At 40.7% G+C, this 21694-nt stretch overlaps 1 protein-coding gene across 1 annotated transcript in view; it reads right to left on the bottom strand.

Annotated features, from left to right (window-relative positions):
• Positions 1 to 21694, bottom strand: part of RABGAP1L (RAB GTPase activating protein 1 like) — a 256762-nt gene that overhangs the window by 192970 nt on the left and 42098 nt on the right. The window contains exon 12 of the mRNA XM_054384644.1: positions 19958 to 20108. Within this exon, the coding sequence (XP_054240619.1) occupies positions 19958 to 20108 (151 nt within the window). The remainder of the gene's footprint in view (positions 1 to 19957; positions 20109 to 21694) is intronic.

Genomic DNA, 21694 nt, shown 5'->3' with positions numbered 1-21694 from the left:
GTCAGTGTAGACAAATGAGTTAAAAATTAGAGAGTCACCATTTGTTTTAGTGCAAGATCTAATGAGGTGGTACTGATCTCAAATTTGGACTAGAAAATCAAATTCCACTGTTTCCTGAGAACAAAGCAACAACCAGAGTAGATTGTGAATTTCAGAAGAGTATCTTTAGCCAAAGTGTTACTCAGTATTGCTTTTCTACCACTTTGGTGAAGAAAAGGAGAAGAGAAAGATGGAAAGGATACGACACAAAACCTATTTATAAACTGAAGCATGGCACAATTTCTTTTTATGGATTTTAAGCTCATATTCATTTAGACCAATTTTTCATCTCAGCTGGAACTGCTGAAGAGGTATCACTTATACTCTCTTACAGCATGGAGTCTATATCAGCACACACACTTGCATCAATAACCATATATGAGAAAGGACCAGGAATAGCTTCCTACCACGAGCTGCCTAAAGGGAAAATGTTGCAAACAGCAGCAACTGAAGTAACTCAAAGACATGGAAGCCAGCTATGATAGATGTTTGGAAAATGCCACTGAAAGCAAGATTTATTGACTTTTTTCCCCTTGCAGAGTTAAAAATTAGCTAATTAAAATTTATAAAATCATCTTACATCTGATAACTATGTTTCAATATTAATAACATCTAAATACATTCAACTTCCAATAACTAGCCAATTTTGTCTGAAATTACTTTGATTGTATTAGATAATGAGGACTTTGTATTTATAGCTAGAAATTGGCACATGTGAAATGTCATGTGAGCTGAGAAATTATTTTCTTTATTCAAAGAGAAATATCAAACTTGACACTATTTGCCATCTCTAAGAAAAAAAATGAACTTAAACATATACTTTATCAGTGATAAAAATAGGTTAAATATAAAGACAATGATTTTGAGATCCACAAGTGCTTTGGAAAAGACATTATCAGGGAATATGGAAGTCAAGGCTATAGATTAAGTTCATATCCAACTTCTTGTTGCATGATGAACCTAGTGGCCTTCGATGATGGAGTGACTACATCGGTGAACAAGGGACAACCTATGGATGTCATCTGTATGAACTTCTGCAAGGTCTTTGACACAACATCCTACTCACCAAGTTGGAGAGATATGGATTTGATGGTTTGACTGTTCAGTGGATAAGGAATTGGCTGGACGGTTGCATCCAGAGAGTAGTGGTCAACAGCTCCAAGTCCAGAAAGAGATCAGTGACAAGTGGTGCTCCTCAGGGGTCTGTGCTGCGACCAGTACTGTTTAATATTTTTATCAACAATATAGACAGTGGAATCGAGTGCGCCATCAGCAAGTTTGCAGATGACACCAAGCGGAGTGGTGCTGTTGATACACCAGAGGGATGGATGTCATCCAGAGGACAAGCTGGACAGGTGGGCACAGGTGAACCTCAAAAGGTTCAACAAGACCAAGTGCAGGGTCCTGCACCTGGGCCAGACCAATCCTCATTATCAATACAGGCTAGGGGATGAGGTGACAGAAAGCAGGCCTCCCGAAAAGCACTTGGGAGTTCTGGTGGATGAGAAGCTGGACATGAGCCAACAGTGTGCACTTGCAGCCCAGAAGGCCAATGGCATCCTGGGCTGCATCAAAAAAAGCATGGCCAGCAGATGGAGAGATGATTCTGCCACTTTGCTCTGGTGAGACCTCACCTGGAGTACTGTGTCCAGCTCTGGGACCCTCAACATAGGAAAGGCATGGACCTGATGGAGCAGGTCCACAGGAGGGCCACAAAGATCATCAGGGGCCTGGAACACCTCCCCCTACAAGGACAGGCTGAGGTAGCTGGGGTTATTCAGCCTGGAGAAGAGAAGGCTCTGGGGACACATTATAGCAGCCTTCTGGTACCGGGGTGGGGGGGGGGCCTATAAGAAGGCTGGAGAGGGGCTCTTTATGAAAGCCTGCAGTGATAGCACAAGGGGCAATGGTTTGAAATTACAGATTTAGAATGGATGTTAGGAATAAGTTCTTTACCATGAGGGTGGTGGAACATTGGAACACAGGTTGCCCAGGGATGTGGTTGAGGCCCTATCCCTGGAGATATTCAAGATCAAGCTCAACAAGGATCTGAGCAACCTGATCTAGTTGCAGATGTCCCTGCTGACTGCAGCAGTTAGACTAGATGCCCTTTGGAGGTCCCTTCCAACCCAAACCACTCTATGATTCTATGGCTCTTTTGCCAGTATTAAATTTACACATAAGCCTTTCCCCTCTGCTCAAAATTATGGCTGGAACCTAAATATCAATCTCTTAAAAGACGTATTTTTAAGTTATACCACATACACCTGGCCAAACCTTGGCCTATCAGCACACTGAACCTAACACTGGACTCTAATTGACAATATGCCTGATAAGGGCCATGTGGGCAGAACTGGAAGCACTGGGTCCTACCTGCTATATTTGTGGGGGATGCTAGTGGCCAGCACTTCTAAATGGCCACTAGAATTACTTTGGCTTGAAAAGACATACAGCATGTTTCCTGAGCACCCTTCTTCCCAGCCTGCCTATAATGAGAGATGCATTGAATGGCTTGGGTTGGAACAGACCTTAAAGATCATCTAGTTCCAATGCCCTGCCATGGGCAGGGACACCTCCTGCTACACCAGGTTGCTCAAGGCCCCATCCAAACTGGCTTTGAACACTTCCAGAGAGGGATCATCCACACCTTGATGAAAGATAAGATAAAGAATTACAAGACAAAAATGGAGCTGCTCACCACAAACACTAATCTTCAAAGCAATCCTACAGTAAATAAAAATAAAATAACCAAATAAAGAGGGATGGCTTTCAAAAGCAAAGAAAAACGCTTCCCTCAGCAGCAGCAGTTGCCTATACCTTATTTACAGCCATTCCATATAATGAAATAAAGTCATTGGAAATGACTCTCTAGCAGTTCTGGTTTTCTACTGCACTAACTACAACAGATAAAAATGAAACCCCAACAGCAATTTTCCACAAAGGAAAGGCTTTACACAGTGATTTGCATTCAGTTTTCTGCATAAGTTACAAAAACACTCAGTAGTCCAAAAACTGTCATAGAAATGGAATAAGGTTAGACAAAAAAAAAAAATTGGTTTTCAGCTTATATTCTAACCAAAGCACTCCTAGGGGAAGAGCTTTACTCCATTTCCTTCTCCCCTTAAAGAAAAAAAATAGTGAGGGAAAAAAGGTTACATTCAAAAAGCTATAGTTTATTGTTATGGCAACTGATGTGCTAAAAATAAAGAAATAAAGTTGTTATGGCAACTAGAATGTTAAAGGCAGTCAAAAGTAGAATAATCAAACATTCTGCTGGCTTAAAATGTAACGTCTATGACTCAATTTTCAGAAAGAGCTTCAGAGACAAGTAGTGGTTGGGGCTGGTGGGGTTTTTTTATGGATCCTGTTTTGGAGATCACAATTAGTACAAGTTTCAGAGAACTCTACAGAGTACAAGAGAGGAAATCAAAGTGAACAGCAAATTAGTCATCCTATGGTCAGTAGAAAGAAAAACACACCTTATGCCACTTATTTAATGTCCTAGCAACCTTATCTGCAGCAGGCTGCCCAGAGAGGTTGTGAAGTCTCCTTCTCCAGAGATCTTCAAAACCTTCATGGACACATTCTCGTGTGACCTGCCCTAAATGGTCCTGCTTTGCAGAGGGCTTGGACTCTAGAGGTCCCTTCCAACCCCTAACACTATATGATGCCACGATAAAAATGGCTCAACTTGTTATTAAAATAAGCAGCAACCTGACAATACTTCTGTCAGTCATCACAATTACCAAAAGACTATTATATAATTAGAAGTTACTTTATGATTTAAAATTCAGTACTAAAAAGTTAGGGAATATCAAAATTCCCATCTGAAGCAGCAGAGTTCTGCCCCTTTCTATATATGGAATCATGAAGAGGACTATAATTACAAGATCATAATATATTTAAATTTCTGAGAGATTCTTGATCATCATTACAGGGCTCCTAGCTATAGCAGCACTTCCGCAGCAGTCTTAGAGGACTCGCTGCCTGCCATCCAACACTTGTCAGACTGTCAAAATTGCTACTTTTATGTAAAATGTAACAGAACTGTGAAATGTTCCAAAGCCAATACTCAGATAAGCCTTAATTAATATTAAGCAAAGTATTTAACAGATACTTCAGATAATTTGACTAGAAACAGTAAGTTATGCTGGCAATATTTGCACAGGAACCACGTACGTGATATGTGCTGGCATCCCAACATCCCAGCTAATGTTGTAACACAGTACATGCCTTGCAATTTGTCTTCATTGCTCTTAATCAAGGTTCCTTCTCTTTTCTGACCCATATGACAAGTCTCTCAGCCCAGTCTGCAAGAGCTTTCAGCTTGCAGGAGTAGCATGGCCAAGAATACAGATCAAAGTCAGATTCCTCCTTCACTTGTTCTACAGGCAGAAGAATCAGATTAAGTCCTCATGGCAGCACAAAAATCAAGAGATGTACACTGCAAGTTCAAACAACACACAAGGGAGTAGTGCAGCAAGGATAACACAGACAAATTGAAGTATGGTCTTGCAGTTTTGCTTCCCTGGCCTCAGTATTGCACCTTGAGGCTAGATACACAGTTGACTCATTCCCTCTTCAGCATCACACAAAGCCACAGGTATTTCTAGAGATGCAAATCCTGTAGGAAAATACATTAACTAATGAATCTGTGACAACAACAACAACTTCTGCAAAGGAAACTCCACGTACAACAGTCATTGTCCATAAATTTTCATCAGTCAGGGTGATTCTTAGACATATTAATAGCAAGGCTTTAAATCCAAGCATTAGAAGTACTCTAATGCCGAAAGCTAAAGGAGCCAGGCTGCCTACTTCCAAGGCTTGCTGCTGACTCAACCAGCTACTGAAGACAAAAGACCTGCTGTTCTGAATTTTCTATGAAATTAAGGTTCCTCATTGTATAATACACTAAACTTGGTTGCCTGAAATTTAAGTCTTCAGGTACAAAGCAAATGTGTATCAGCCCAAATATCACTCCACTGAACTGACAGCATGTAAATCTATTGCATCCAGCATCTGGAGGTCACATTTGTTGTTCTATCAGGTATAACCATATACATGCAGAAGTATTCCAAATGAATATTTATTCTAATATTTTCAGGCATGTTTTCTCCCTAACAAGCATTTCTATATTTTCAGTTTTCCATAAAACAGTAAGTTTCTGTGATTCTGTGAAGTTGAGAGCAAGCATTTTCATAGAAAGGCAAAGGGAATCCTGGGAGTGTGACAACAAAGACAAGTGCTTTCTGAAATTGCATTTACAAATTCATAGAAGAACTTGCATTTCCAAATTCTAAAAGGCACCTCTAATTCCTTTACCACACAGGTACCAAAAAGTAGACTTCATTAGAGCATAACGTTTCATTTAGCTAATTAAGGCTACCTGAAGACAGCCTCACTTGTCCTTCCTGCCCTGTCCCAGCTATCTGCTCCCATCTCACCCCTTACACCACAGATACACAGCAAATCAGTCTCAGTGCTCCACCATCAAAGGAGGAAAGGAAATTTCCTCAGTAAAAAAAAAAAAAATCTACAAATTACTGTGCTCTATCAGCCTTGCAATTGCCAGATACTGTGTACAGAAGAGACAGAATGTGCAATAAAAGAAATCTCTTGTAGCAAGCACACAGCTTAAATAAGGTACAGCCTCAATCCACACCCCTTGTACACAAGGGTTTCATTTTTACATTCAGGCTGTATATTACATTACTCTGTCAAAAAAAGCATGTGTTTTGAAACTGGATTGCTTTTGAGACAAACCAGCCACAGGAAGATGGCTTTGTCACATGCAGCATATGATTAAAAAACATGAAGCTCCACATCACTGATATTCAGTTGTCAGTTTATAAACAACTGAAGAAAATTCACAAGAAAAAAAAAAAACTTAGCTGCCAAAATATTTGGGTGCATCCACAGAAACCTACACAGAAGATGATTAGAAAGAGTATATACACTAACAGACTGCAGTGTATCTCCTTTTGGTTAGTGTACCTCAGCAGCTGAACATTTGCTTGCTGATAGGGGAAATCACTCTTAATTGGTATGAGCACACTCATCACTACAAAGGGAAAAAATGTTTAATGCATGCAGGCTGTAAAGAGATCTATAGGTCTCTCATCTCTTCTGAAGTGATTACTGTAAAAGATACTTAATGGTAGGGCAGCCCCTTAGAAGAATATCCTAGAGAACATATGAATAATAGTGTCATTTGGGGGTTTACCACAAAGAAGTCATACCTAAATGAAGGTAGCAAAGGCTACCTAGAATCACCCCCTCTTAAATTCTGGTCTGAATTTAAGTGATGTAGTAATTGTTCCACACATGCAGCTTACACCTTTCTTCTGTTATTGCTAATTGCAATTACTGTGGAAAGCCCACAGCTGGCTGCTCGCTGCTATGGTAAAATGTGCTTTAATAAAATGTTGACCAGAAGTACTGCTGGTAACCAAGGCATCTGAAGAGAACTCAAACATCAGCTATGATTATTTGGAGAAATCAAAAAAGCTGGCTATCAAGTATACTTTTGGGTCCTCTGATTATTAGCATTCTTCTCTAAGCTCTGTTTAATTTCTATAACATCAGATATTAACATATTGAAACCATCAATTAGTAGTCAGGAAAGGATGGTTTGCTCTCTGAAATAAATTTATTTAAGATTTCTGAAACATTACCTTTGATAAAATAGCCACAGGAAATATATTTTTTTAAACTGACTTCTGCATCTTTTTCTGTATAAGGAAGTACAGGCCTCCAGATTGGGCTTTTAAGGAGAGCAGTTCCCAATAGTTTGAAACAACCTTTTCAAAAATCACACAACAGAATCTATACGGAACTTGCCTTCAGGTTGAATTCAGACACAAATCATTCCAAATACAAATCACAGTCAGAAATTCAGATTTTCAAGAGAGAAAGTAGATTTTAGATAGAGTCACTGCATTTTCATACACAAGCCACTGAGTTCAGCAACTCAGTGACACATAAACAGCCTTCTCATTTCAGATTGGCCTGAAAGTCTTCTGAAGCCTAATGCTACTGTTTATTTATACATGCAATAACAGACATAAGTTAACCATACAAATAAGACATTTAAAATCCAGTTCCTCTGATTTGGAGTGCAGTCTTCTGATGCTATATGGATAGTATCACCTAACTCCTCTCATACTGACTGCGCCCTTACAGCCATGTACAAAAGCTGGTGTTTTGTCTCCTCTCACCTTCAGCAGCCCCATTCCTTCAGTAACACAGCCTCGGGAATGCTAGTTATGCAACCTCTGATCTAAAGCAGAGGCTGGTTAGGAAGAATTGAATTTTAGATAAAAGAGTGATACAAAGAGAAGGTTGATTGCTTAAAGATAGTCCTGCTCTTAGGAACTGCAGCTCGCTCACAGTGGTCCACTGTACAGAACAATTTGATTCATCTAAGCGGTGTCCTATGCTGCACGAGAGAGATGCACACACACACAGAATGTGTATGATTGCATAAAGACAGCACACACTGCAGAGGGCTTCAGAAATCAGACAGCTCCACTCAGTGATGCGGAGTATCGTATTCACATCTTCTTACCAGGGCTGCCCTTTCAGCATTGTTACTGCTACAATAAAACTGAATGCTCATTAATGAAGCAATATTCAAATTAAACTAAGATAACCACTAATGTTTTATCTTGGAAGGACTATCATGGATTTTACAATGAGCTTTGAGGTCCTAAGCATTTACCAGAACTATCAGCTAGTAATGCACACTCAGATACAGTGAGATACCAAGATATTCATGTCCCATACCACCTAACAAAACACTTTTGTCTGCAGCAGGTGGAGGGAGGTGATTCTGCCCCTCCTCTCCACTCTGCTGAGACCCCACCTGCAGTGTTGGGGCCAGCTCTGGAGTCCTCAACAGAGATATGGACCTGTTGGAGTGGGCCAGAGAAGGCCACAGAATGCTGGAAGGGCTGGAAGCCCTCTGCTGTGGGGCCAGGCTGAGAGAATTGGGGTTGTTCACCCTGGCGAAGAGGAGGTTCCAGGGAGACCTCCTGGTGGGTTTTCAAAGTGGATTATAAGAAAACTGGGGGGAGACTTTCTAGCAGGGCCTGTTGTGACAGGACAACAGGTGATGGTTTGAACCTGAAAGGGGGAGATTTAGACCAGAAAGAAGGAAGACATTTTTTTACAGTGAGGGTGGTGAGACACTGTCCCAGGTTGCCCAGAGAAGCAGCAGAAGTCCCACCCCCGAAACCATTCCAGGTCAGGTTATTTGGGGCTCTCAGCAACCTGCTCTAGTTGCAGATGTCCCTGCTGACTGCGGGGGGTTGGACTAGTTGCCCTTTAATGGTCCCTTCCAACCCCAAACATTCTATAATTATAATATATATAAATCCAGAATCCTGAGGCTATCAATTTTAATATCAATTCTTTCAGTAACCATCATTTAAAGCTACTGAGGCCATAATACTGACATTACCCAAGCTTTTATTGTTCTGTCTGGAGCGATGCACAACTCTGCTCCCTTGTTCTTGCAGAGAAAGGATTAAATTCACACAGACAAACCAGAATGCAGTCTGCAAGAGAACAAATGCAGATCTCTTTTGTACCCTACTCTTCAGAACAAATGTGTCAATTTATGTGACTTTTGGACCCAGCAGGTCCTATGACGCCCCAAGAGCCAGGAATTGTGTAGGGAGTGTTAGTGCTACCACAGAAACATAGAATTGCTTTGGTTGGAAAAGACCTCAAGATCATTGAGTCCAACCATCAACCCAACACTACCATGGCCATCAAACCATGCCCCAGAGTGCCATGTCCACATGCTTCTTGAACCTCTCCAGGGATGGGGACTCCACAACCTCCCTGGGCAGCCTGTTCCAATGCCTGACTACTCTTTCTGTAACAAAATTGTTCCTCATGTCCAACCTAAACCTCCCCCAGCAAAATTCCAGGCTATTTCCTCTCATTTTATCAGCTAATACTAGGAAGAAGAGACTGACCCCCATTGCACTCCAATCTCCTGGGTTTTTCCTGCTGTCTTGCAAAAACCTTGCTAATAGGATGCATTTCACTTGAAAAAAAAAAAAAGAAAAATTAAAATGTAGTAATTCAAGGAATATAATCATAGAATCGTTTCAGTTGGAAAAGACCTTTAAGATAGAATCATAACCACAAGTGGTTATGGACAGAAAAGAAATTGCAGGAGAATTCTTTATGTGACAGAACTTTTCATAACCTTATGCAAGCCCTGAAAACAAAACAAAACAAAAACCCCACAAACTATTACTGGTGTTATTTCCCACATCAAATGTGGAAAACTTTCATACATGAAAGTTAAAATTAACGTGACATATAAATAAAAATTACGAATGAAAGCTACTCCTTTTCTTTCCTGAAAAGAGCTGTCATTGAACTGAATAATTTCTTTGAAGACTGAGCACAAGATTTTTCCCTTTTCTGCACACAAAATTGAAAGATTTTCTCCCAATGAGCTCAAAATTAATCAAAACTTGGCAAATTCACCTTAGGGACATTTTACTCCTGAGTTTCTAAGAGTGATATTAACATTTACTATGAAACTAGGTACCCTGGTACATTCATAACAAACCAAACCCTTTATCTGAAGGCTGAATTTAAATGACGCTCTTTAAAGAATTAAAAATCTGTCATCTTCAGCTCTTCAGAGGCAATATTTTTTCACTAATCTCTAATAAGTATTTTCAGATCACATATTATTATTCCACAGTATGCAGCTCCACTAAAACAATTCAAACAAATGGAAGACTGTAACTGTCAGCATTAACAGTGCAACTTAAACCAAAAATTAGGCACCCACCAATCCAACCAGCCTTCATGACATTATAAACCACAGATGACACCAAGGTGGGTGAGTGTGTTGACATGATGGAGAGTAGAGGCTTCACAGAGGGATCTGGATAAGGAGGATCAATGGGCTGAGTCCAGTGGTATGAGGTTCAACAAGGCCAAATACCAGATCCTGCATGAATAACCCCATGAATGCTCCAGGCTTGCGTCAGAGTGGCTACAAACTGCTCAGCAGAAAAGGACCTGGCGGTGCTGGTTGACAGCTGGCTGAATGTGAGCCAGCAGTGTGCTCAGGCGGCCAAGAAAGCCAACAGGATTCTGGCCTGGATCAGGAGTACTGTGACCAGCAGGACCATCTTACCCCTGTACCTGTCACTGGTGAGGCCACACCTTGAGTACTGGGTTCTGGTTTGGGTCTCTCACTACAAAGACATGGAGGTGCTGGAGCAATCCCAGAGAGAAGCAACAAAGCTGGTGAAGGGTCTGCAGAAAAAGTCTTGTGAGAATTGACTGAGGGAACTGGAGGTGGGTAGTTTGGAGAAAAAGCGGCTGAGGGGAGACCTTCTGGCTCCTCTACAACTCCCTGAAAGGAGGCTGGAGCCAGGTGAGTGTTGGTCTCTTCTCCCTTGTAAAAAAAGCAGTATGATACAAAGAATTGGCTTCAAGCTGAACTTTTTACTGTTGGGACATCTGTTCAGTGTAAAAAGAGAGGTATATTTTGTTTCAAGTATTTGTAACCACAAGCTGGGCAAGGTACCACCTTCAAGGATTTCTGGATGCTTCCTGGCAAAAGGAGGAACCTTTATCATTCTTAGTAGGCCACCTGCCATAAGCACATGTGTCAACAGAAAAGATAGTAGTGGTCCCAGCTTGGCTGTAGCCCAGGACAGCAGTTTGTCTAGAAAGATGAGAATGCTAGATTGCAGAGACATTTTTGAAACACTGATGCAAGAAGAAACCAGCACATTACTGCTCTTGAGACTCTTGTCTGGTTTGTGGCAAGAGGGAGCTCTGGTGAGATGGGTCACTCCCCACTGCACTGGCCAGAAAAAAATCAAAATTATTCCTCTCTAGACAGAAACGAACTCCCCCATTTTCAGTTAGGACAAACAGATGCAGCATTCTGAACACAAATATTTGCTCCAAAAATACTCTAATGTTTCAGTCCATTAACCAACCTGCTGTGGCAGCTGGTGAACAGTCATCTTTTTAATTAGACACTTTTACTGATTAATTAGTCTCAGAACACTGAGCAGTGGAACCCTGCACAATGCCATTGGGACAAAAAATATTCTTCTTCCTAGAGTTAACTTAATATCCTTTGGTATTGCTGCAAATAACAAGCTTGATTAATTTTCTACTCAAATGGCCTTCCTATAGAAGTCATTCTCTCAATCCACAGCTAAACTCTTTCAACGGAACTGTTTAGCAATAATAATTATTGTTATTTAAAATGAATAAAAAATATTACTAAAATTATTATTTTAGACTAATAATAAATTTATTAATATCTAAATTTAATACTAATAAATACAGTAATATTAATCAATCACAAACACGGCATCAGGACACCAGCTTTAAATCAACTACATCGAAGCCTATTTGTCTAGACACAGCAGCTCATTTGTAATCTCCTCCACTTCCCATTTACTAAGGGAGTAAACTAGCAATGAAAATAAAAAAGCTGAGTAAATATTAAATATGAAGCAAAGAAGCAAATATCTTTTCTTGTTTGAACAGTTTTGGCAATTTCCAAGTTTTAAAAGTAAATACATTCCTACATTTCTATGTGAAAGTTGATCTTCATTCCTTTGAGATCAGTTTGCACCAAGGAAAACAGATACTCAAAGATAATTCATTGCATGGAAGACTGCTATAGCAGAATGATGAAACTTCCACAATGGTTTTTGCTATTTTTAGCTATCCTATTTCTAACCTGTTGTTTTTGACAAGAGACTACTATTAAAGCTTTGGGAGAAGAGATGATACTGACATCTATTTGTAGGACCTCTCAGAGAACCATAGAATAATAGGATGCTTTAGGTTGGAAAGGAAAATTTAAAGGTCATCTAGTCCAGCCCCCCTGCAAGTCAGCAGGGACATCTGCAACTACAGCAGGTTGTTCAGAGCCTCATCCAATTTCACCTGGAATGGTTCCAGGAATGGGGCATCTTCCACCTCTCTGGGCAACCTGGGGCAATGTCTCATTTTGTGAAAAATTTCTCCCTTCTCTTCAGTCTAAATCTCCCTCTTTTAGTTTAAACACATCACCCCTTGTTCTGTCACAAAAAGCCCTGCTAAAAGGTCCGTCTCCAGCTTTCTGATCAGTTCCTTTAAGTACTGAAAGGTCACAAAAAGGTCTCCCTGGAGCCTTCTCTTCTCCAGGCTCAACAATCCCAACTCTCTCAGCCTGGCCTCACAGCAGAGGAGTTCCAGCCCTTACATCATTTTTGTGTACTCCCCTGAACCTATCACTCTGTCCTACCACTTTGAAAAAGCTTCTGTTCTCAGAAGATGCTTTTAATAATGAAATACAGCTGAAAAAGTACTCCAATTTTTTTTTCTGTAGAGGTTTGTATGAGATCTGATGACCTGCCAGTTGGAGACCCAAATCTACAGCAGACACCTCTACCAACAGGAAAGCAGGCTGGAAGCCACAAACCTGCCTGCAATGAGGAAATAAAGAGCAGCAACACTAAAATTTAGACAGGCTGAAGCCAGCAAGCTTCTGAGGGATAAGACCACACCACGAGAATTGTTCGACTTTTGAAGAGCACCAGACACTTGTCAAAAAAACAGCTTATTGCCACCAACCAAGAGAAACTCAAGCAATGATTTTGTAACCAGCATCCCTTGCCCTCCATGTCGTGCACAACTCATCCTGGCCGTGGCAGCTGAACACGTGACTCCACAGAGACAAGAAAATTGATATGGAAGGTACAGTTCCATCAGTGTACAGAGTCTGCTGCTGTCTGCCATCACTTACTGCTCTTGTCAACAAACATGAGCTAAGTTTGTGTCTGGGCCTGCAAAACCTCTTCACCTGAGAGCTTTCAAAAAATCTAAACCTTAATTTGGATTTTTTTATTTATTTCTGCTCTGTAAGAGAAAGCTTTTCTTGCAGGGTTCAGAAATCATAATGCTGGTCCAACCAGAACTGATAAACTACATCTATTATCTGTAAATTGATTAGAGTTCATCCAGCCCCAAACCCAATCAATTTGCTCCATTTTCTGCAGCAATGGGATGAACTTTCATGTAATTCTCTGCTGTGTGAGGATTGTACCTCTCCGTGATTAGTGCCAGTATCAAATTATTCTATTGCTGAGACAAATTATTTTCATGATACAGCAATATTTAATTCCCAAATCAACGCCTCTCATATCTGCTTCAGACTCTGAAAGAATTCTCAGGCTTTTCACTTTTCTGTAGGGTGGCTTGAAATGTTACTGGCTCTGACTCAAAACACCATCACAGAGTCAGCAGACAAAGCTATTTTTTGGCCAACTCTTCTGAAGCCTGACCTGTTAATTAGTTATTATCTCTAACTGTTCTGGGCACATGCTCATATTGCCAAAGGAAATTATGACAATAAACAAATAATCTTATTTTTGGGTCTCTTACAAGTCATTTGGAAGGACAGCCATTTAGTCTTTCTTTAAGACCTCTGACTCAAAGTCACCAACCAAATCAAAAATAGGTATTATATCCATATGCAAACTGGCATTGCTTTTGAGTAACAAAATCCTGCCAGCATCTAATTTAGCTGAAACCAGGATTCTTTTGCTGATCATACTTGAAAAAATAAACAAACAAACAAACAACAAAAAACCCCAAAACAAACAAACAAACAAACCAAAACCACATAATCAGACAGACTGCTGGGTGTTGGAAGGGACCTCTAGTGATCACCTAGTCCAATACCCCTGGCTAAAGCAGGTCAGCCACAGCAGATTGCCCAGGATCTCAATGTCATGGGGGATTTGGAATTCCTCCAGAGGAGACTCCACAAGCTCTCTGAGTAGCCTGCTCCAGGGCTCAAGCATGCTCACAGAAGAGAAGTTTTTCACCTGTTCAGATGGAACCTCCAGGGTTCCAGTTTGTACCTGCTGCCCCTCAATTGATCACTGGGCACCATAGTAGAATCTGTCCACATCCTCTTGCCCCCCACCCCTCCCATTCTGCTTTTCTCCCGGCTAAACAGCCCCAAGTGTCTCATTTTTTTATCCTTAGATCCTCCAGTCTCTTCAGCATCTTCTTGGCCCTTTGTTGGACTCTCTCCAGTAGTTCTTTGTCTCTCTTGAACTGAGAAGGCCAGAGGTGGACACAGTACTCCAAATGTGGCCTCACTAGAGCAGAGTAGAAGAGGAGGAGAACCTCCCTCAACATGCTGCTGGCTATGTTCTTCTTAATGCACCCCAAGGCACCATTGGCCTTCTTGGACACAAGGGCATGTTGCTGGCTCACTGTGAAATTGTTGTCCACCAGCACTCCCAGGACCTTCTCCATGAAGGTCAACCCCTTGCCTGTACTGGTGCAGGTGGTTATTCCTCCCCAGATGCAGGACCCTACGCTTGCCTCTGTGGAACTTCATTTTTAATAATAACAAATTTCAAACAAGTTGTTTCCTTAAGCCAGAGCAGCAGTGGCATTTAAAAGCAGTCTGTGGAATGCTGTTGGATGAATTTTTTAAGTACAGCCTACTTCTTACTGGAAATCAGATTGCAAACTGAAAGTCTTCTATAAAGAATTGATACATTTAACGTAAATCATAAATCCTACCTCAAAATGCCACATGCAGAAGTTTTCAAACTACAGAATGCAAATGGCTGCCTTCTTTATTCTTTTGTTACTTTACTTACACAGCTGACAGGGGGTCATTTTCTAATGGGAGGAAGAAGGACTTGAGTGTAGGTAATTTCAAGAGTGATCAGTTACAGCACTAGAAAACAGGCCCCTTAACACTGAGATGGATGGAAAGAAGTCTCACCCTACAAATTCAGCAGCGAGCACACATCCAAGAATGAAATCATCTAATAGAGAAAAGCAGAACATTAGTAATAGGCAGCATATAATGTAACAAATAAAAATTCTGTCCCAACTCAGACACAAGTGTTCTACACCAAGTTGCTTTATTACTGGCATCAAGCAACAGCAGATTGCTCACGATTTACACACTGACAGTGCCTGACACCTACTCTGAAAGGGGCAGAGTGGGGCAAGGTGGAGCCTAACTATTGCTAAAGACAATTACCTCTGCCGTTTCCTTAAAATCAATGTAAATAAATGCACATTGATCCCTGTGCATGTATGTTTCATTTTCTCCTTCATTTTACATTTTCTCCTTCAATATAAATAAATGCACATTGATCTCTGTGCATGTATGTTTCACTTTCTCCTTCATTTTACATTTTCTCCTTCAATATAAATAAATGCACATTGATCTCTGTGCATGTATGTTTCACTTTCTCCTTCATTTTACATTTTCTCCTTCAATATAAATAAATGCACATTGATCTCTGTGCATGTATGTTTCACTTTCTCCTTCATTTTACATTTTCTCCTTCAATATAAATAAATGCACATTGATCTCTGTGCATGTATGTTTCATTTTCTCCTTCATTTTACATTTTCTCCTTCAATATAAATAAATGCACATTGATCTCTGTGCATGCATGTTTCATTTTCTCCTTCATTTTCCGTGCTCCATGCAAGAGGGTCAAAACCTCATGGCACACATGGCAGAAGGGTAACTAAGGCAGATTTTGATTGCTATGCAGTAGAGATTTACATATATGTCAGAAACCAAGCAGCTGCCAAATCATAACTCCTACTCTCTCAAACTGTATGCAAGATCTACTATTGTGCTCCAGTCAAAAGTGCTCATAGTAATCACCAAGCTGCAAGGCAGCAGGAGACACAAGATAAAGCAAGATAATGCTTGTCAGTAAGAAAGGATCTGGGAGAGGAGAGGTGTTTCTGTCTCCTTTTCCTCCTGGAACTCCAAACTCAGCTAGAGGTGGGAGATGTCCCAGTGTGTGAATGCTCTGATCTAGGGAAGGAAACACAGCTCACTAGATCATTCCTGACAGGCTGCTGACCTCCAGTGTGAAGGCCTAGAGGACGTGCCTTCTGGAGAAAATAACTATGGCATTGATTTTTCTAAATAAGACAAAGATTTTATTTTGCTTTCTCTGCTGAACTGAAACACTAAATCAAGCCCCAAATTACTCTCTCCTTCAGAACACACTGAAGAAAACACACTGAAGAAAAGCTGAAAAATACTGCAGTAGATTCCACAGCTCTGCATACAGATGGTTATGGAGACAGTAACACACATAGCAGAGTTGTTAAGTGATGTGAATAAGAGTTGGCCAGTCTCACACTCTACTTATGCACAATCTGCATGCAACTGGCAGAGAACAACAAATGTGTCTATATCATACTCTCTAAAGAAAATTTAAGTGTTGAGAGTCTGCTACCACTCAGTTCAGCACAAGGAACATGTTTTTGGCCTCAAAGCTATACAGTTCTCCTCCTCCACTATCAAGTAAGAGTTTCACCAGGAGGTAACCAGCAACACTGCAGTGAAGTTCCACTTTTTAACATATTTCTGTTTCCCAGTCATAAATCAGGTCTCATATGTCCAATATTAGTAATTCCAGCTATGATGGTAATGACAATTTTCAGGATCTGTTTCTCAAATTAGCCTTCTGAAACTTTCTTTAGGAAGAATTCCTTTAGCTCTCAGAACCAAAAAAAATCCAAGATGGTAAAGATGTGTCCAGAGAAGGGCAACAAAGCAGGTGAAAGGTCTGGAGAACAGATCTTGTGAGGAATGGCTGAGGGAACTGGGGTTGGTTAGTCTGGAGGAGGCCGAGGGGAGACCTCATTGCTCTCCACAACTTCCTGAGGTTGGAGTGAGGTGGGGCTTGGTCTCTTCTCCCTAGTACCAGGTTATTGAATGAGAAGAACTGGCCTGAAATTGTGCTATGGGAGGTATAAGTTGGACATAAGGAAAAATTTCTTTGCTGAAAGATGGTCAGGCAGTGAAACAGGCTGCCCAGGGAGGTAGTGGAGTCACCATTCCTAGAAGTGTTCAAGAAATGTGTGGACATGGCACTTCAGGACATGGTTTAATGGCCATGGTTGGTGTTAGGTTGACAGCTGGACCTGGTGATCTTGGGAGGTCTTTTCCAACCAAAACAACTCTGTGATTCTAAGATGCCTTTAAAGCCAAAGCTCACTCAAGAAAACCAGCCAGCATTCCTTACCTTACTGCAAGTACTGGCTGACACTGTCAACTACTACAGTACTCTACGGAATTCTCCTATAACATTGCATAGTTCAGCTGTATTATTTTGACTACCAGACAAAAAAAAAAAAAAAAGCCCCAACCACACTGATATAAACTGTCTTAAAAATCCCTGGGTGCAGAGACTTTCCCAGGTACCCTCTTTCTGAGGTATTGCATCTGGCACTTCAGCCAAATAGTGCAGGTAAGGCTGGATGACCAGCAAGGGGAAAGGGCTGGGGTGTGAGGAGTGCAGGAGCTGTTAAAATAAGCTCAGAGATCAAGCAGCAGGGGCAGAGTGTTATGAAAGGTTATGAAAGGCAGTAAGACAGAGGTGTCTAAGGGAGAGCACTGTATCAGGGGGAGTTGTATGAAGAGGTACATAGGTGGTGGGTCAAGTTGGCAGACATTTCTACCACCTCCTGCATTCTGTATCTCAGCACTCTTTATTCTCCATCCTCTAACCACTTAGGAATATCTTACAGAAATATGCTCAGGAATGCACACACTTACTAAAGTTGTCCAAGACATCCACAACAATATCCAGCTTCCAGAAGTGACCCCAAATGACAGAAACATTAAGCAGAATGACCAAAGCACAAGGAGTCAAGGAATGTGTGTAAACTGAAAGAATCAAGACAGCAGCTATCTACTGGTTGGAATTGATGATTTTAAAGTTTTTTCCCAATTGGAGTGACTCCATGATTCTTTTTGATGGGGAGAATAAGTAATTCCAGAAAAAGTAAAGTCCATGTTGTTGGTATATTGGGACAGTAGCATAGAAACTGAAGAAAACAAAGAAATATGATCTGCTTTTTCATAAAGGAGAAGGAAGTGAACAATCCTCAATACCCAAATAATTCTGATGTTTAACATGTCTGCTATTATTGACAGACATAATGCTACAAAAAAGCTTTTAGTAGGAGTCAGAGAATAATATATATGTGTGTGTGTCTCTCTCTCTAAAACACATTCCACATTAAAATGAAACCGAAAGGAGTTTTGTTCACAAATGTAAATACCAGATTAGAAGAAAAACAGCTGAGAAGTTTTTCTGGAGTGCTTAATATGAAGCATTCCTAAAGATGGGCCTTAGCTTTGGTTTGGAACAGACTCTCCTTTTCATTTCTTTTGATGAATCCTTTCATGCAGGGTATGCCAGATGATGTGATCACCAGTAGTTATGTTCAGACTAAAGAAGACATTTTGTGGTCTTTGAATAAAAGTGATTTACTTAAAAATAAAAAAAACAACAACCAACCAACCAAACAAAAACACCTAAGTCTGCATAAATGCTTTCAGTTCAGAAAAGGATTTAATTTTCTACTCCATAACAGTATTTCATATTAAATCCTGTATGACATAGTCTCTTCCAAAAGACACGTCACTGAAACATTTCTATCCTGACAAGGCCAAGTGCAGCAAGGGATTTTTAAGGCATGAGGCCCTAACGTCAAGATAAGCTTGCTTGCATTTTACAAGTTTTCCACTCCCTCCTCCGCTGTGAAACAAACATCTTCCTCACTTTTGGAAAGCAAGAGCAAAATAATGGAGGTGGTTTTGATGCAACATACAGTTGACAGATGTCCTGTGAATGGTTTCTAAAGAAAATATAACCCGGCTATAACGTCAGAAAGAAAAAAAAAATTACATTATCAAAACATCATTCTTTAGTGGTAAAGGAAAAAGAAGGCATGAGGACAGCTCTCACTTGGGCAATGTTGTTAAACTTTACAAGCATAGTGGGTAGGTCACATTAAGAGGACAAGTACCAAAGAGATGTGACAGCATTATGAAGGGAAGCTTCTACTAGCAACACTATCCCAGAACTTCTGTAGGGACAGATGATTCATTCTCTAGAGAACAAATCCAACACTTTCTCTGAGCCACAAACAGGATTCTCTTCATCTGTTTCTGCCACCATGACCATTTTTTGAGAGAGCTGCTTCTCCTCTATCCTGCAGTGACAACAATTTTAGAATCCTAAGTGCTGAGCTGACCTCCTGACACCACAGAGTTTTCACTACTAGAGCACAGTGGTTCTCTACCTTCAATCACAGCTACGTCTGGAACATCTGTGCAGACAATTTCTTATACTGTTTACTGAATGCACTGATGATGCAGAACGGGAAGAGATTTCCAAAAGGACTCTACTCTCAAAAGACCCATACAGCAAGAGGACTGGTTTTCTGCTGGGTAAAAATGGCTTTATCTTTCTTTTTTAACATAAATGACAAAACAAGAAGTATCCAACTTTGTGAGGTTTTGGTTGTTTGGTTGGTCTGGGTTTTTATAAAGAAGAGAAAATGAAGGCATAGAGAGAACAAGCTGCTGAAAAAAAAAAAAACCTAAGTGATAAATTTAAGTTTATATAAGCAAACTGAATCAGAAATTGTTGAAGAAATAAAACAATTAATTTCAGTTTATTTAAAAAAATACCCAAACAATCAAACACCTGAACAAAAAGCTGATTTGTTTCTTATCATCACAGCAAGGAACAGAAAACCAAATGTCAAACATTACTGCAGATATAGGTTAGCAATTTCTATTGTTAATGCCATCCAGCAGGTATCCCTGGCAGGAGGTAACGTTACCCAATCACCATTTTGGTTGCTTAAAACAAGTCAAATTGTTTCACTCCTTTACTACCTTGCCACTGAATAAAACTGCTGCTCAGCAGAATTCATTTCAACCAATGGAGAATAAAACCAACAGCACCACCACCAACAAAAAAGTAAAACAAAAAACCAAACTAACAACCAAACTCCAAACAAACAGAAAAAAATAAAGAAGAAAATTCAAATCCCTTACCATTGTGATGAGAACTCTGTATTTATCCAGCATTGCCTGGTTGTCATGGCATCCTGCCAGCAGCTGCCAAACCTCTGCCCTTAGTGCTTCTGGCACACCACTTTTCACCAGTGTAGATAATCCATTTGGTCTCACCACAAGATTGTTGTGCCTGAGAAATAAAGACAATCATTTGCCTACTACAATTCAGCTACAGAACCAAAAATAGACAAAAACTATAAAGAGTTTTTAAACTTTCCAACCTGAAAAGCAGAATCAGCAACTGGTGAGGTAAGTTTTCTGCCACTGGTTATGCTAATGTGTATTTGTCAGATGGAAAGGAAACATTCTGCAAGGATTTACAGTAAGAAGCAGAGGCAAAATGTACTGATACCCAAATTCTTCAGGTGTAGAGGAATTAATGGAAATTAAAACAATTGCAGAAACTGAACTAAGATGGCTAATGAAGACAGTCTGAGAGGGAAAACTATGCCATCTATGCAGACAATTCCATTTAAATATTTGTCCAATATATACCTTTACCTTTAGTTAACAGAAGGAAATTAAAACCAGCCTAAGATATATAGATAAACAGAATATGAAAAACAAATTTTAAAAAATTTTAAGAGTATTAACACGAAGCCTAAAGCTCTAGTTTTTCACTTGACACCAAGAATATGTAGAAAGTCCCACAAAGCAGGAACACTTGCACACGCCTTAGTAAAATCTCCTCACTCGAAATGAATCTGCCTCTTAGCTGAGCCAGTGTCTTACTGTCTGCTTGTACACACACCAATAAAAGTAGAAAAACAACTGCAGGATGACTTGTTTTATCCAGAGACACTCAGGCTTGAAAGGTGGGCCCAAGCCAACTTCATGAAATTCAACAAGGCCAAGTACAAGGTCCTACACTTGGATCAGGGCAATCCCAAGCACAAATATAGGCTGGGCAAGGAGTGCTCCAGAGAGCAGTCTGGAGGAGGACTTGGGAGTGTCAGTTAATGACAAACTCACCATGAGCCAGCAATAGGTGCTAGCAGTCCAGAGGGCAGCTGTGTGCTGGGCTGCATCAAAAAGCAGTGAGAGCAGCAGGACAGGGAGGGGATTCTCCCCCTCTATTCTGCTCTCATGAGACCCCACATGAAGTACTGTGTCCAGTTCTGGTGCCCCCAGCTTAAGAAGGACATTGAACTGCTGGAGGAGACCCAGACGAGGGTCATGAAGGTGATCAGAGGGCTGGAGCACCTGCCCTGTGGGGACAGACTGAAGGAGTTGGGGCTGTTCAGGATGGAGAAGAGAAGGCTCCAAGGAGACCTTAGAGCAATCTTCCAGTAACCGAAGAGGGCTAAAGGAAAGCTGGGGAGGGGCTTTTTACAAGGGCTTGTAGTGATAGGATGAGGGTCAATTGATTGAAGCTTGAGGAGGGCATATTTAGACTGGAGATTAGGAATAAATCTTTACAGTGAGGGTGGTGAGACAGTGGAACAGGTTGCCCAGGGAGGACATGGATGCTCCATCCCTAGCGGTGTTCAAGGCCAGGTTGGGTGAGACCTTGAGCAACCTGGTCTGTCTCCATGGCAGGGGGATTGGAACTAGATGATCACTAAGGTCCCTTCCAATTTAAACCACTCTATGAATCTTCCAACACTGTGTGATTAATCCTGCAAAAGATGAGATACAGGACACTGAAAAGGGGATATTCAGCCATGTTGAATACTAGATATACCTCCAACAACCCAGACCCCGAGCCCATAGGTT

This window comes from Indicator indicator, chromosome 10 (assembly GCF_027791375.1).
Source record: "Indicator indicator isolate 239-I01 chromosome 10, UM_Iind_1.1, whole genome shotgun sequence".
Taxonomy (NCBI): domain Eukaryota; kingdom Metazoa; phylum Chordata; class Aves; order Piciformes; family Indicatoridae; genus Indicator; species Indicator indicator.
This window is presented reverse-complemented; position numbering and strand designations above follow the sequence as displayed.